This window comes from Erigeron canadensis, chromosome 2 (genome assembly GCF_010389155.1).
Source record: "Erigeron canadensis isolate Cc75 chromosome 2, C_canadensis_v1, whole genome shotgun sequence".
NCBI lineage: Eukaryota > Viridiplantae > Streptophyta > Magnoliopsida > Asterales > Asteraceae > Erigeron > Erigeron canadensis.
The window spans coordinates 34,801,685-34,819,618 of NC_057762.1; the positions used below are offsets into that span (position 1 = coordinate 34,801,685).

Sequence of the window (17,934 nt, forward strand, 5' to 3'; positions counted from 1 at the left end):
CCTCATCGCACATATGTATATATTTATATAAACATGTCCTATGTGAGATATATGAACACAAAACTACTTGGTTTTATGCTTATCTCAAATCAAATATCGCGAAGTCAAAGGCTCTTTGGTGTCTTATATACGATAATGACCCGGAGACTAGAGACCACATATCTCTTAAGTTGTAAAATATCCACTAACCTCTGTCTCGATAGCTAAATGGCGTGTTCCAAGGGCAGTACCAAAGGGAGGGGCCAATGCCCCGCTGAAAATTTAAATTTTGTCATGAATTTTTATAGAATTTCATGTATCTTTAAAATTTTCTTGTGGATTTCTAAATTTTTCCTTTTTAAAAAAGGTTTTCCTATTAATTTTTTAATTTTGTCCTCTTTTAATTTATTTTTTTTCCAAATACCGCCCTTGACATACTCTGATATATTCCGAGATGTAATAGCTTCAATCTCATTGCTCTCACATTTGCAGATTCAAGACGCAGACCACAGAGCCCTGTTTTGGACACGGTACTATTGGAGATTTGGAAGAATGAATTTAAATGGGTATGCAATCCATCCAATCCACCTGTTTAACAAATTAGATAAATAATTGCTTATCTCTAGTTTATCCCGATATCAACATACAATACTTCTTAGCTAAAGAGATTTATTAGAGTGTATACAAATTTATCCATACCAAATCATTTATCTATATGAGTATATGCTTAATGAGTAAATAGGAAAAGAAAGCACAATGACATATGTATATATTACATTAAGAATTATGAATATACAAAAGCTATATGTGAGACGAAACATATAAGTAGATGATCTACGAGTGGAAAATGAATACATGCACAAAATAGAATGAACAATGGCGGGACCTTGATTCACTCGTATGTAATGATACTATCTTGCTTCATCCATGTTCAACTGGGAAAACACTTGGCTTTCACTAGGATAGCTCAAGGCTGATTGATGATCGTTAACATCAGAATCGTCGTTTAAGTTAGAAGGCAAGCGATGGATCATGGACATTGGCAACTCTAACGACGTATTCATCGTGCTATCTTCATACGGCTCTTTATCCGCCACCATTTGTTGAAGCTTCAACGCATATTCTAAGTCCCACAACACATCAATCATGTTCGGCCTCTCTTCCCCTGTCTCCTTCAAACATCTTTGAACCGTTTCCAAAAATTTTCTTAACGAGTTTGAGTTTATTTTACCCACAACATATGGATCAATTATCGTCTCCGTCATTCCATTGTCTATCTGTCTAATCGCCCAATCTGCCAAGTTTGCTTCTTTTGGAGGAAGTGTGTTATCGAGTGCTGGCCTTGCGCATAGTACTTCAAGTAAAACAACTCCGAAAGAGTACACATCAGACTTTTGAGTTAGCCTCATGCATCCTATGTATTCTGGATCCAAATACCCGAAACTCCCTTTGACGCCCGTGATATTGCCTTCATCCATATTATCCAACCTAGATATCCCAAAATCGGCCACTTTTGCAACATACTTTTCGTTAAGCAAGATGTTGGTTGATTTGACATCACGATGAATTATTCCTCCATCTGAACCTGCAGTGTGAAGGTAATGTAACCCTCGAGCCGCACTAATGCAAATCTCGAGCCTTCGATCCCAAGAGAGCTTCGGTAGATTCTTATCCGAGTCATACAAATGATCTTGAAGGGTACCTTTTTCCATAAACTCGTACACAAGTATCATTTCAGACCTCTCGTCACAATACCCAATCAGAGTAACCAAATGCTGGTACCGTATCTTTGACAACAGCATAATCTCGGTCACAAACTCGGGCCGGCCCTGCCCGTGACCCTTTTCGCCCCGTTTCACCGCAACTATCATACCGTTTGGAAGAGTTCCTTTATATACCTTCCCAAACCCTCCTTTCCCAATCATTAGTTTCTCATCGAAACCATTTGTTGCTTGCCATATATCAGCAAATGGCAAACGAAGATTTAGATTTAAGTTTGGCGAAGGATGGTTGATGGTAAAGTCGATACTTATGCTCGTGTATGAACTCCGACCGTACGATGGCACCAAGTTAGATTCCGGTTTTGCCTCTGCCACCGCGGGTTTTGCCTTGCCGTATTTCAACCCAATGAAGAAACCAAGTAACAAAACCAACATTAAAGCCACACCCCCAATAACACATCCAACCACAACAAACACTTTCTTGCTCTTTTTCTTATCGGTTTGAGTCGAACTAACCGCGTCCGATTTTTTCAACAACTCCAGGATCTCAAGTCCATTTAAAAACACCGTTGTATTCATACCCGTATACTCCCCAATGCTAACATTCAGAACCTCCGACCCATCCGATTCCACAACGAAATCATGAAAAAACGGTACATAGGTCTCCGACTCTCTCTTACCCAATTCAATAACTTTGTTGAAATGGCTGTAAACATAGAAATTAAACCGGGAAGCAGAACTTACGTACAGAATGTCACAAAAATGGGCTCGAAGGAGATACATGGAGCTCTTACGAACAGTAAATCGCCATGTTGCGTTAACCAGATTATTATTTAACTGTTTGGCTGTTTTGTAAACAGAATCAGGAGCATCATATCTGGCTGCTGACCCGTCTTTATACCTAAGGTCACCATCAAAGGGGGTTGCATTTTTAGCTGAAGTATTGCTGAAAATGTAAGGAGCATCCGGGGTCCATATTCGTCTTAACCTGTCATCTTCAACTTCAACTCGTGCACCACCAACGTTGATTCGATAAACCGGGTTGAAAGCAAAAGCTGACGCTATGTCTTGGATATCACCATTTTGTCCTTCAGGGGATACATGTGGAAGAGTTGCTTTTATGAAGAGCTCTTTTGGTGCTGTGAAAGCTTCAATCGCATTAACAAATGCAGGGAATGTCGGATTTGATGGTTCGAACTCAATCTTAAACTTTGGGTCATCTCCAATAGGAACTATAAACTCTCTCATCACTGGCCGATTTTCAACACTAAAATCCGATAACAAAGTGAACCCAAGAACCGAAACTTCAAATTTAGAACTTGATAAGTCTAGTGATCTTTCAGTAATAAACGGCGAAAAATAAAGACGTACCATGACAAAAGTATTGTTTTCACCTGCTTCTAGCTCATACCCTGATTTTTTGTTGAAAATTCTTGCTGTTTGATAAATTTTATGTTCAGCTGGGTTGCTGTTACTTTTGGCTGCAATAGGACTACCACCAGAGACATAGAAATCGTTCGGTTTTTGGTCGTTAAGGAATGTCTTGCCAGCGAATTCGATATCCGAGTTTGATCCACAATTAATGAAGTAGTGGTCTGGTGAGTCATATAGTTGTGATCGTGAGGAAACGACTACTGTGAGTAAAGAAATTGTAACGATGATGAGAGTAGTGAAAAAAAGAGTGGAATTCATTATTGAAGCATAAGTGATGAATGATTTTCTGGTTCAAATGGAATTTATTATTATTATATAATATTAATAATTGGTATTGGTTTAAGTTTTGATTCATTTTACAAAAATAAGACGACAATATGGAAAAAAAGGGGAGTTGACCAAGACTATAAAGTCAGTCATTTCATCCCGTGGTTGCAAATTGTAATCTGCACTATTGAAAGAATAAGACAATATTGTTTTTGTTTGTATTGGTTTCAACTTGCAAGTATTAATGAAATTAAATAAATGGAGGTTTTTGTCAGATTTATCGTTATTATCATTAGAATCTCTCTCTTTCAGTCTTTCTCTCTCGGTAGATATATGACATTAACCTCTAAAATACGTATATATATTTTACTTAATGTATTTTTTTCATTGACTCATATGTACATTGTTTATTGAACGTGAATTGATGTTCAATTTTTAGCAGCTTGTCTTGGCTGGAACATTAAATATTAATATTAAAAATTAGAATATATATGGTCAAATGAATATGGGTTCACGATTCTAATTTACGTATTTAACACATTGTTCAAGGCTGTCTACCTGAGCGACTGAGCCTCTATAAGATAATCATGACCAAATTCTGCAGGGCTTATTTTATTAACGCACTACTAAAGCCCACTAATGATTACGGTATACATTGGAGGCCCATAGCTCTTTTCTTTGTGTACCAATCTCCTAAAGGGAGAAGGTTTATTTTGCAATATCTTTTTATTATTTTACCACAAAAAAGGAATTCCAAGGCTAATAATTCCCAATTTTCTTCATTTCATAATCCACAGCCTTCAACTCATTTTCATAATCTGACCGAGCCATACTAACAAGCCATCACACCCATTTTCACACTGTACATTTGTACTACATATGATCATCTGCGTACAACGACCTCGATTCCAACAAATTACCTATCTACCCATCTAATTCAGTTCCCAGTTTCTACTTAACTTGTCAAAATCTCTACATCTTTTGTATCTAAAATTCAGAAATTTATGCTTAATGCACTCCTTGATATTATCACGTAATTTCTCTTTGAGAATGCTAACTTGATTATAAATCCTGCTATCTCCTTCTTTCCATATCTAGTACACACAAGCAGCGAGTGTAATCCTTTGCACCACATTCCATACCTTTTTAGGACATTTTAATTCAACAAACCACTTAATCAACTTTGGAAATCACATTCCCAATCAAATGGCATGCCAGTCCTATGTATTTTCCCCTACATCTCATGCCAAATCAATTTTGGATAATGGATACTTTTTTTAAAGGTGTAGATCATTTGCTTGCAACATGAGATCTAGATTACGTTGTTTTAACCGGTCCGTGCTAGAGAGCCTCCTCACCTCCAATACCTAGTAGGAGGAGAAACTCCCAACTAAATCACCCGAAAGAACGACATTTAATTGGGATAAAACCTTGCCCTCTCTGCAAGACTCAAAGCTACTTCACTGGAAGACTTTATTGTGAAAATTCCTTTTAAATGTCTTTCTCAGGTCTCGAACTCGAGACCTCCAGCATGTAAAACTGATGCTCAACCACTGAGCTATAATGGAAAGTACGGATAATGGATACTCACATTCAAAGAACAAGTGTTTTACATAATCCTCTTTGTTTTTGAAAAAACACACGTATGTTCTTTAAAAGGGTAACTTTTTACAAGTCTACCATAAGTATTAAGTCTATCTTTTATGGCCAACCATAGAGTAAATGCATGACTAGGTACACACTGTGTAAACCAAACAACTCTTGCCGAATTAACTTTACTGCCATTGTCTCTAACATCATGTCAAACATTTCTTATAAAAAACCTTTATGTTTAAACTTTATCTCAAACTTCAATTAGAATTTAAATTTATCTTTTATTTTATGCTATTTCAAATAAAATGAGATCAAAAGTTAAATATGGTCAAAGCACATGAATGATAACGATTATTAACGATAATGTGATAAGGTTAAAAGTCCGAGTAAACCTAAATCTAACTCACTCACTCGGTAAATATAAACTTAAACAAAAGAAACATAAATCTACTCGAGTACCCAAAGTTTGCATCCCAATCTATGTCATTCCTTCCCATCCAATCACAGCCGTCCATCACAATTCCATAGACCCATCACAATTCTATAGACCAATCACACACAATCACACAGATAAAAAAAATGCTCTTTCTCTAATAAAAACACATTTTCAAACTTGATGTCACTTTATCTATCATATATATCAGATTCTCACCTACTAATTGTACAAACTAATTAATGTGTCTTTATTTCATGATGAATATCTCACCAATCGATTGTACAAACTAAATTATGTGTTTTGTATCTTTATTATCTTATTCTTTGCAAAAGTTGTGTTTCATTAGTTGAGAGATATAAAGAGCGCTTAACAATATAAAAAGACAACACTTCATAAGTTAATATCGCACACACATCTTTTCTCTCTTAACTAAGAACCCAACTTTTTATCCATAAAAATCATCCATAAATTATATCATACACATTATCATGTTAAGCATCAAAACCAAAACTTTTTTTACAATATTATTCATAATTCCATAAAGCTAATATCAATTATAATTATATATATATATATATATATATTGCCGGTAGAGCAGAGAGAAAAAAAAACTTAACTTTTGATCTGGACCATTGAAATTAATAAATAAAATAATCTGAGCCTTTGAAATTAGGATTACAGATATGGTAACTAATTAATTAATAAACTAAAAGTCAACTTTGACTATTATATACTCATATATGGTAACTCTTTTTATTATATTTAATATATACGTTTGTAATTATAGTAACTATTTAATACTGAGTACATAGTAATTACGTTCAAAATGACTTGTGTATTTTTATCATAACCATGATAATTATATACTACATGATAGTTACTTTCAATTTAAGCAGATTTTATGTATGAACTAAACATTAACTTTTGATATCTATCAACCCCGTACGATGTACGAAGGAACTATATTTATTATACGATTGGTTTTATTTTAAGAGAAAGAAAATATAATTATATATATAAATTGCCGGTAGAGCGGAGAGAAAAAAATAAACTTAACTTTTGATCTGGACCATTGAAATTAATAAATAAAATAATCTGAGCCTTTGAAATTAGGATTACAGATATGGTAACTAATTAATTAATAAACTAAAAGTCAACTTTGACTATTATATACTCGTATATGGTAACTCTTTTTATTATATTTAATATATACGTTTGTAATTATAGTAACTATTTAATACTGAGTACATAGTAATTACGTTCAAAATGACTTGTGTATTTTTATCATAACCATGATAATTATATACTACATGATAATTACTTTCAACTTAAGCAGATTTTATGTACGAACTAAACATTAACTTTTGATGTCTATCAACCCCGTACGATGTACGAAGGAACTATATTTATTATACAATTGGTTTTATTTTAAGAGAAAGAAAATATAATTAAATAACTGATAGCTAAAACTTTTATTATATGAAAATAGACATTAACTTTAATATTAAATAATAAAAATAATAATAAAAGAAGATGCATCTATGATATATATCCATAAGTTCCATCAAAACAATACATAATTTTATTATATGTATGTTATATATATCTAATAAGAAAAGATAAAGAGTAAAAGATAAATTATAAATTTAAAAAATAAAGAAAAAAGTGACCGAGAGAAAGAAGCGGAAAAAATTATCCCAAATTTTATTTTAAGAAAAGCTCTATAATATGGTTGATGGGTTAACTGGTTGATTTCAATTCAAATGGGCGTGTATTATCGGATAAAACAAATTCGTGGGTCGACCTATCAAAAGATATTATATACGAGTAATTTTTTGTATTTTTGGGTTAACGGGTTGACCTAATAACCCAAAAGATCAACCGACCCCGACAAAAAAAAAATCAAATTGGTGGATTACCGAGTCAGATCTTACGACCCTAACCCAGTTTTTCGTATTGGTTTCAAGTTAAATTTTGTGTAAGGTCGAGTATTATAATCATAATATATATTACACCGACTCTATATATGTTATATAAAAGGTTTAAGACTTTATTTTAACATTATGCTTGATGTGATAATAAACTTTATTGTTAGATATAAGTCTCTTAAGTTTACTTGGTAGCCCGGTCACCGACCGGGTATTGATCTAAAAAATAAATGAAACTTTTAATCTTAACCATCTAAATTCATAAGCAAATTAATTTAGGCCCTTTTAACTAAAAGTCAAGTTTCACTATTTTAAATATGGTAACTCTTTTATTTCATTTGATATATGCTTTCGTAATTATAGAAGCTATTAAATAGATAGAACATGGTAATTATATACTACATGGTAATTACTTTCATATGACTTGCATGTCTGATGCACAATCCGATTTTTTATATGTATTTCAGTTAATCCATAATTAGAACATTAGAGCTGATACATAAATTAAATCTAGATGCATCATGATGTATTTTAACAAAATATATAAAACTTAAATATTGAGAACATAGATGCATAACTGGCTAACTGCGTACTCAACAAATATATAATACTCGAGATTATAATTACTGTCGGTTGTCTATCAACACATAAAATAGTCGAGATTATAAATTAATGGTTAAATTTTATTTTTGCTTCTTTAAAAAAATTTATATTGATTATGTATCAAAGTGCATCACCGATTTTTCTTGTGTTTTTTTTAAATGCTCTTGATTACAGTATAATAGTTTACGATTATTTTGTTTTAGTTTTGGAAGTAGATCAATGTGCATTAGTTTTGTTAAGGTTGTGGTTGTTATTATTATTACTATTTTTGTTATTATTATTTTTAATTTTTTATTATTATTATAATATAATATAAAATCCATTTACTTTTATAAAACATCTTTTATTTAATTTTCATAATTGAAAGTAAAAAGATGAGTTATTTAGGGGGGGGGGGGGTTTGTTTACATAACCATTATTGTCTATAGACTACCTGAGTTATATATTTATAAAATCTAAAATGGCATAATTTACATATTTCTGTAGATATAAAGAATTATATATTTAGTTAAGTTATTTATAAATATGTTTTTAAGTTATAATGAGCTTTTCTATTTCAATAAGACTTTTATTAAGCTTAAAATAAGTTAGAAATTTTTTTTATAAAGGATATAGTATACATAGGATGTCGTGTCAGGGTCAATTGGTTCGAATTGACAGGTTAAAAATACCTAACTTGAACTCCACCTGATATCACGATCAGGATAGAAATTTCAACCCAATTTTCTCAAATGGTTATTCCGAAACCATTCCATCGACACAGGATAATCGAGCGTCGGGTTAAATCGGTTGGTGGATTAATTTTAGTTTCAACATGTCATATAGCTTGGTGGGTTTGTAGGTTGGCGGATTGATTTCAGGTCAAACAGGTAATGGATTCTTAGGTCTTATGGGTTGGTGGGTTGACATATTAAAAGTTTATATAAGTTTAAAATATTTTTTGGTTGACGGGTCGACTTCTTAATTTGAAAGGTCAACTCGACACGAAATAATCAACTTGGCGGGTTAGAGAGTAAAAAATATGCAAGTCTAACCCGGTTTTTTTCGCGTTAGTTTTGGATTAGATCGAGTATTGATAGCCTCAATGTATTATAATAAATAAGTGTTAAATGGTTATCTTATTACGATACTCGATTTATACTAAACTTCATCTTTGTATACTACAGGGCTTATACTTTTCGTTCATTGTTTTTCTACCAATCTTATATTTGGTTTTGCGACGTTTCATGTTATGTCTTTCTAATAAACATTGGATATTTACACTTTTATTAATTCACTATATCTTTATAGACGAACTTGAACATATTTCAAGTACTTTAAACATACTTTCACTTTTGTTAATTTATTGGGATACTTGCACTTTCGTTAATTCATTGTTCTAACCCGGTCAACGACCGGGTATTGTTCTAGTTCCATTTGGCAGGAAAGGAATACAAGACTCTTTCAACATACCAAGAGGTCCTCCAAACATGTATGTGATGCTATTTTGGCAACGATACGACTCAAGCTGCTCTCTTTAAAGTTTAAGCGTAATGATCGAGTTATAAATTGTTTGGAGAAGTGGAAGCTGCCCACCATGATATAGCTTCCTATTTACTCTTGATGTGATTGTTTTTTGTTATGTAACTCTTGTCTAGTCGTTATCATCTTGCGTCTAGATAGGTTGATGGATATGTAAAGTGGCATGTCGCTTTACATTAGTAGTACACTTAGTTCTTGCACTTTGTGCATGGTATTGTAATTGTCATGCTAACACTAAGTTAGCATGCCAGTACCTTATATGATTTTGGTAAATTTAAAGCTAACAAGGGTTTGAATTCCCTTTTACCAAAAAGAATACGAATTAAGTATGTCTTTTGTAACTTTGTAACTATATTAGATAAGTTGAATGGGCGGATTATTTTGTGACGACTAGCGAAGAGGACTGGAAAAACTTTCTAGTTATAAATGATATTCATTCAGTCATCCTCAGTACTACTGCCCATGGCTTCTACTTCTGCAAACCTTACTCTGGCCTAGTTGTTGACTTATTATATTCGAAACATAATGTTGAATTTTTATTAATTAACTTGCCCTTCAAAGAAAACGTAATCAAAAGTCAATTAGAATGATCATCTATATGATATTAGAGCATAATTCTGGATTTCGGTCTATCCACCCTAATCCTTCACCACTGTCATCTCCCTCTGCCGCTAGTCAACCCACTTACGCTTTTTCTCTATTCTATCTATCTATTCTCTTTCTAGTACCACTGTCTTGAGCTTAAAAAAGAAAGTCTACGGAAGGTTTATCTAAGTTCGTCGACACATATACCAGACTGTATATCTCTCAAAAAAAATAAAAAATTATGATGACTGGGCCGGGTTGATGATTTAATTTCATATTGTCGTTGATGGCAAGGCTACTTAAATGAGGGACATCTAAAATGTGTAATAACCAAACTTTGTGAGATGGATGGAAATAGCAAGTGTCTTGTGTTCACAACTACTAACGTATCATTCTATTACCAACATTAAAAACCTATATATCCCTTTATTTGACTATATCTTTTGCAATCTGAAATTTTTTGTGGCCATATATACATATAATATGATTGAGAAAACCGTACCTCTAGTTGAGTCCATTCAATACATATGACTTGAATTAATCTGTTCATTCTAAATTAACTTTCAAAAATGTACAACATTAAAAATCCATAATTCCTCTGTTTGTTAGCTGCTGAAATATTTGCAGACATGAAATTTAATTTGGATATCAATCAGCAGAAACGTAGAAAAACCGCACTAGTATTTTCTCGTAAGAAGCAGGACCGTTAAAAGCATGTGGGAGCTCTATCTTGGTTGTCTGCATGAGGCTGATAAATCGTTTCTTGTCAATGTTCCCGATTGATCAACATCCAGATTCTTGAATCCTTCCATTACATTCATGATAAGTTGATCGCTTACCAAGCCCATCTCTTTCAGCTTATACACAACGTACTCTGCAGGGCTGCACAATTAATGAAATTCACACTTTCTCATTAGCTTTCTAATTTCAACGTAAACCTCATTCAAATTTAATCCTTATTAATTAGAACTTTTTGTTATTTTTCACCTGACACTTTTATCATTGTCAAGATCAGCATTCTCAATATCTTGAATTGTCAATTTCCTACGAAGAACCCAATCCACAAGCTGCCTTTGTTTACTTTGAGTCCATAGTTCAACCAAGTACACAAATAGTTGCGCTAATGCGATTGTGCTTGTTAAGATCCACACAATAGCGAAAACTCGTCCTCTCTTGCTTGAAAAGCTCTTATCCCCATAACCCAACGTTGTTATGGTAGCACACACGCAATAATAAGCATCGATGAAACTCATGTCTTCAACTACAATCAAGAAGACGGTTCCAATAATTACGAGGACCACAATAAGTGTGAGGAGCAGAAGAAACTTGTACTTGAGTCTAGTTGTTTCGTGCTCAGCGTCATCAAAGATTTGATCAGGACCATATGTTTCACGATCGTTTATGGCTTTTACAAACATACTTACCTCCCTCTCCACTATATAATCTGCAGCTTTACTAAGAACAAAGCCACCAAGACCCATACCGATAAAAACAAAGACACAAGCCAGCAACTTTGCAAAATTGGTCTCTGGGACTATATCCCCATACCCTACGGTTGTCATTGTTACGACACAGAAGTATATGGAGTCTAGGAGTCCATTTGTTTTCTTACCATTCATTTGATCCCGAACAAGATAAAAAATGATTGTGCCTACCCCTAGGTAAGTACACAAAAGTGTCGCGACTTGGGTCAAATTAAGCTGGATTCCTGGGATTGCTGGTGGGGGTTCATTTTCATGTTTTGACGAATGTTTGGAGTGTTTACCTTTGTGTTTCCGTCTTTTGAGTATCACATCCTTCAAACCTTCTTCACCCATTTAGAACGATCCTTCAAGATACGTATAAATATCATAATATATAATTCGATCTGAAGATGCATTAATATTCAATGCATTATGAAATGAAAACTGCATCTAGGCTTATCACTCATGGATGCAACATTTCTATGATCTATATATGAAAACTTAAGGGACCGGATTAAGAAAGGGATCGGATGTTTTTGCTACCATTCCAACCTCATTAATCAAATTAGATTTTTAGGCGTTTTTCAATGAAATATCTTCTTGTGCAAAAAAACAGAAAAACAAACAACAAAAGGCACTCAACATGAAAATTTGTCCAATGCTCTGTGTAGGGAGGATTCGAAGATCCTTGAATATAGGAAAATTAATGTAGTATTCCAGCCACAAATTGCCTGATAGTTTGAGAAACATATAGTTTCTATATATATTTGTGTGGCCATTTTTCATTCGGGTAATAATAATTCAATCTCGTTCAAGGGCAGCCCAATGGCCCAATACGTATGCATATCATGTGTCTTATCTTAATCATCTCACATGTAAATGAATTGAAGTATGCCAGTTTTACAAAAAAATTTTTTTTTTAAATTGTGAATTATTTGCGAGTGTCGGGAGGTCTGTCTTAAACGGATCCGTGCTAGAGAGCTCCCTCATTAACAGATCCCCATTTAAACCTCGAGGAAGAAAATCATACCTTGCCAAGGCTCAAATTTGAGACCTAGCTAATTAGAGAGTAATACATAATTGCAATTAACTCCTTTAGTTTGTGTGGCTATGTTGTCCTTTTACTCCTATACTTTCACTTTAGGATTTCTGACTAGTTCGGAGATTGTGGTGGGCGAGACATGTGCCTATGATTCGATTACGGTGACTATTGGATGTAAATTCATTAAGTTAATGCACATGTACTATAGGTAACATACATACTATATTCCTTGTAAAATGCATCTATTAACATACATGACGCTCTTCAAACCTTCAAAAGATATAAACGCTCTTCAATGTTCTTAATTCGCATCAAGTATTTTACATAAATGCATAACATCATGCTCTAGTTAAATGTTTAAACTATATATATGCATGAATGCATCTATTTCCACCCAAAGGCGTAATACACTGACCCAAGTCTTTTGGCACTAGCCATATATTGTTTATATATACATCTAGTTAGGGGTAAATAACCTTTTCTATAAGAAAACCAAGAGTATCGCATTTACGTTTTGGCTCTCATAGTATAGCACTATAGTGATATACTTCTTTACCCAAAAAATTAGTGATATACTTACACCCAAAGGAGAAGTGTTGTATCCTTGTATGTTAGACCAAATGTCCAAAATAAAGGTCTTTGGTTAGCTATATGTGAGTTTGATCAACCGTTAATTAATCAAAAGATTGAGAGTTCTAACCTTATAACATTGAAATGGTGACGCATTTGTTCTTCTAATAAACATACATGTAGTTGGCACAACGTATTAACTTAGTGTATGGTTAAAGAGATTTTTCGTTTTAAGTAGTCTTGATTAATATGTGGTTAGGAACTTAGGATATGATGTGTAACTTGTCTTTGCCTGCTTCAAGAATTCGGGTGTGTAACTTGTATTGAACTGATTTCAGTCCGCTTAATTTTAGACTCACTTTGGTCTCTAATTTACATTTTTGTACCAATAATCCTAATCAATCTACTGATCTAGTCCTTTTTAGGACCAGTTCGGTGTACATCTATATGCATCATTACCAAAACCTTTGAGAATTCTCACTAATGTGGATCCACAGATTCAGATTCTTGTATATATGTATGTGTATATACCCCCTACACTAACTTGATTAATTGGTGCGCCTTGGTGGTGGAATAAAATCTCAGTGGCTCAAAAGCAAAAACCAAAAAAAGATTTTATGTATTGTTACAATATGCAGACATTTGGTAGGAAGTCGTGATAAATGTAACATTATTGGTAGTAAACCTTAATATAGAGTTCACAGGAATGTCCAGCAGATGCAACCTTTACAGTAAAATGAGTCAGTCATATCATTAAATTCATAATATTGTTTTTCTTTTAGCCCATAAAAGATACCATAACAACAAATACAGAGCCATGTTTCATTGTTTTGCCGGCTTACTGCTTAAAGGATCACGCCAAATTCCCACAGCCTAAACTACAGTATGTTTTTCTTGGCAAATGTGCGAGGTATATGTAGCTGGATTGTACTTCCATTATCGCATCAAGTACAAGCTAGCATTAACTTCTTTTTATTTTTCTTTTTTTTTAATGAATATATTCAACTCAACGACATTATCTCCTCGTATACTCATGTCTCTAGCCAAAAAACATTTAATAAATTATCATATATGCAAATAAGTATTTCATTACATTTTTACCGGACTGCTATCACCAAAAAAAAAAAAAACAGACAAAACGACGGTACGGAATAGTGAGAAAACTGGACCAAAAACCGGGTTATTTGTACCAGATGAGACCGATGTGCGGTATTACCAGTAAATTTGACCGGTAAGTACCGGTATTTAAAATATTGTCTAAATACATGTTTGGTTCGCATTATCTGTTAAACAAACTAAATTTGGAAAGAACAGAAGTTTAAGGAATGTTTTTTTTATTTTGCAAATTCAAGAGAAAGGAAGAAGTAAATCCATCCAATTCCCCTAAAGAATGTAGATCGATCCCTTCAAATAAAAAATATGCTTACAATATAAGGAAATTAAATTCTTTTAATTTTTAACAACCAAACTTACTATAGAATAAAATTCAAATATTAATTAGAAACCTTCAAAATCTAATAATTATAGAGCGACATATTCTTGAACACAAATTCTTTAACACCCCTAGTATCCCAACCACACTTTTTGGTATCCCAACCAAAAAGTGTAGGCCCCCATGTTTATAATGGTATATATGATAAAGTAAAAAGCAGGTCTCCTGTCATTAATAATCTGGTCAGGTTACCAAAATAATGGTCGGGATACCATTCTTTAAACTCCATCCAATATGACATTTGAAATTGAAATGTACGGAATACATATACTCGCAGCAAATGTCTTGTAAAATGTCAATTGGTGACTTTTTTTTGCTGGGATTGATTTGTTGTTACTTGTTAACGTGTTCCACTTTTGGTAGACTATACATTGTGGTTGAGTGGCCTTTTGGTCACAAGTTCATGCACCCAATATCTTCCATCGTACTTATCATATGTGATACCAACATACAAATTGGTTTTATACAACAAACATTATATATGCAAGGCTAAATACAAAAAAAGTAACTACTCAGTGTCGCCTTCTGTGAGTTTTGAGCCCCAATACCTCGACGGTGTATAGAGGAGGTTAAGATGTAGGCAGACCTTACCTCTACCTAAGTAGAGAGGCTACTTCCAGTTTCTACCTAAATGGTAGAAAAGGCCCTCCAACCTTTGCATGAGATGAGGATCGAACCCATGACCTCTGTCTCCAGAGGCAAATGTGTTTACCACTGATCCAACCATGTTCACTAATTTTCCATGCATCGTTGAGTTAAAATACAATGGTGGCAAGTCATACAAGGATCATCACAGGGGAGGCCAAGAAGTGGGCAAGCAAGACCTCTGATCGGGACACAATATTGAAAGGGACACAAAAAATTTAAAAAATTTCTATGTATATTTGTATATGTAAAAGTATAAAATTATATATATATATATATATTTGATTCTAATAACAAGTTAATGCTTAAATTATAAATATACAATATTTTAGCTATTAAATATGTATATACATATAAAGTTATGTCTTTAATAATAAATTATACTAATTTAGTTTAATTAATAATTAAACATCTAAAGATAAAAAATAAATCCTTTTGACACATTTTTATCCATACAAAGGTTATATTGAGTTCTAAAAACTAGAAGTAGCATAAAAAGATTTAGATTTACTCTTAATTCTTAGAGGTATGATTATGTTTCTTGATTAGATTTTATTGTTTTTTATTTTGTGATCATATATCTTGGTGATTTTATTTAGACTTTCATTTGATATTATTAAGATTTTTATTTTATTAGAAAATTTTTTTATATGTTCATCTCTAATCTGATATAAGGTTTAATTATATTAAAACAATAAATAATAAGAAAGATCAGATATTGATGCCGATGAACTTTATATGGAGTTGAAGTTATTTGACACGTCACAAATTGATTAACTTAACAACCTATAGATGTTTTGAAGGTCTTGAAACAACTTGGTTATTTCCCAAATGCAACCATTGCATATTGAATATTAATGACTATTCCAGTCACAGTTGCATATGCCGAAAGGAGAAGTTGGAGTTATTGAAATTTTATTGTTATAACGTTTCAGTTACATATAAAAAAAATTCTTAAACAATTAGATTCCTAAAAGTAAAGGACATTTTTTTCACAGCTCGGACCGAACATCCGAATTCTCAAGCCGCCACTGGATCATCATGTGTTACCCAAGCTAAATACATGCATTATTGTTAAGTTATTTATGATATGACTTACAATGACTTTGTGACTTTCTTTTATCATTATGCCGCGTCAATGTTACGCTAGCATTTTTAAACTGACATTGCCAACAACATCTATTCATTTCTTTCATCTCTTTAACTTTTTTTTCTACTACTTCGTATTATCATAATTAAAAAAAAACGATTATTTAAAATTATAACGGTAGGATTGGTTATTGGACCCATTCACCACATCTCCCGTTCGTGGATTACCCTGTGCCGGCCCTAACCGACACGGCTATGCTGATGGTATCACTTAACTCACATGCTCGTAGCTAGGTTTCAACCGACGTGACCATTAGGAGCAATGGGTGACTTTTTTTTGTTGTGGTTGATTCAATTGTTACTTTAACGTGTCCCACTTTTGGTAGGCTATACATTGTGGTTGACTGACCTTTTGGTCAAGTTCATGCACCCAACAATATAAGCATATGTGATACATCCATATATGCATTTGCACGAATTGTTTCTATACAACATTAATTCACTAATTTTGTATGCAACGTTGAGTTAAAAATCCTACAATCGGCCCCAAAGGATCCATATGTTTCATCCAAGCGAAATATTTACAATGTATTGTTGACTTAATCGTAAAAAATTATACCATACGACTTCTCCAACGCTTGGTCATTGTCAGAATGATAACCCGATAACCACCTAGCTTCTGGCGCAGTGGCCAGCCGGGGTACCTTCTGGGTATCTTGGCGGGGGATGTTGACTTGGAGGTCATGTGATCGAATATTCTATTCCTCGTTGGTCTCGGACATTTACATCTCTAGTGTAAAATGGGCTCCCTTTGGGGTACCAGCGGTGTAAGGTGTCTCGAACCCTGAGCATACTGTCCGTTTGGATGTCACTGTTCAACTCGATGGAACGACCTTCCCACCCGCCGTTCAAAAAAATATATATATAAAACCCGATATTGTTAAATATTTACATGTATTTATTGTGGAGTTGTATACGATACATGTTGAGCTTTTCAAAATAGCTACAACTATCCTAATTAATTGAATATTTCTCCGTATTAGACAAAAGCTTATGAAAAGTCAAATGTAGATATACTATATGATTTCTGGTGCCGTTTCAAACTTTCATCAGTGTGGTCAATTTAGACTAGTACGTAGAGGATTAGAGATATAGAATGGGTTCACGAGAAAAGGAATCAATTTCCAACCTAAATCCTAGCCTTTAACTATAAGTAGATCTACAAAATATCTTACGAATATTAATTTGTTTGTTTAAATTAAGTTAATTTGATTAATATGGAAGGGATGGTTAACGGATTTAATTTGAAGCCTAAAAATCTTAATCTTATCTTAATATATACTATAAGACAGCTGAACTAATGACTTATTAACCAATCAAATCGCTTAATTTTATTAAATTGACTCTCGCTTATGTCATCATTTAGATTAGCTATAAACTAAAAATTCTAATAATCATTATCCAAATATATTATTATATTATTGTTTATATTAATTTGTAGAAAAATTTTTATTAATTTACACTTTTTTGCTTTCCATCAATAATTTACACTTTTTAGCCCTCGAT

At 33.2% G+C, this 17,934-nt stretch overlaps 2 protein-coding genes across 2 annotated transcripts; both read right to left on the reverse strand.

Annotated features, from left to right (window-relative positions):
• Nucleotides 1–726: 726 nt before the first annotated feature.
• On the reverse strand, nucleotides 727–3,428 carry LOC122586304 (probable receptor-like protein kinase At2g23200). Its single transcript, XM_043758305.1, has one exon. The coding sequence runs from the start codon at nucleotides 3,390–3,392 to the stop codon at nucleotides 891–893; it is 2,502 nt and encodes an 833-aa protein (XP_043614240.1). The 5' UTR covers nucleotides 3,393–3,428; the 3' UTR covers nucleotides 727–890.
• A 7,126-nt stretch (nucleotides 3,429–10,554) lies between these two features.
• Nucleotides 10,555–12,039, reverse strand: LOC122590064 (two-pore potassium channel 1-like). The gene is made up of 2 exons (XM_043762398.1): nucleotides 11,055–12,039; nucleotides 10,555–10,949 (listed from the first exon to the last, which is right to left on the reverse strand). The coding sequence occupies exons 1-2, from the start codon at nucleotides 11,882–11,884 to the stop codon at nucleotides 10,793–10,795; spliced, it is 987 nt and encodes a 328-aa protein (XP_043618333.1). The 5' UTR covers nucleotides 11,885–12,039; the 3' UTR covers nucleotides 10,555–10,792.
• Nucleotides 12,040–17,934: the final 5,895 nt, after the last annotated feature.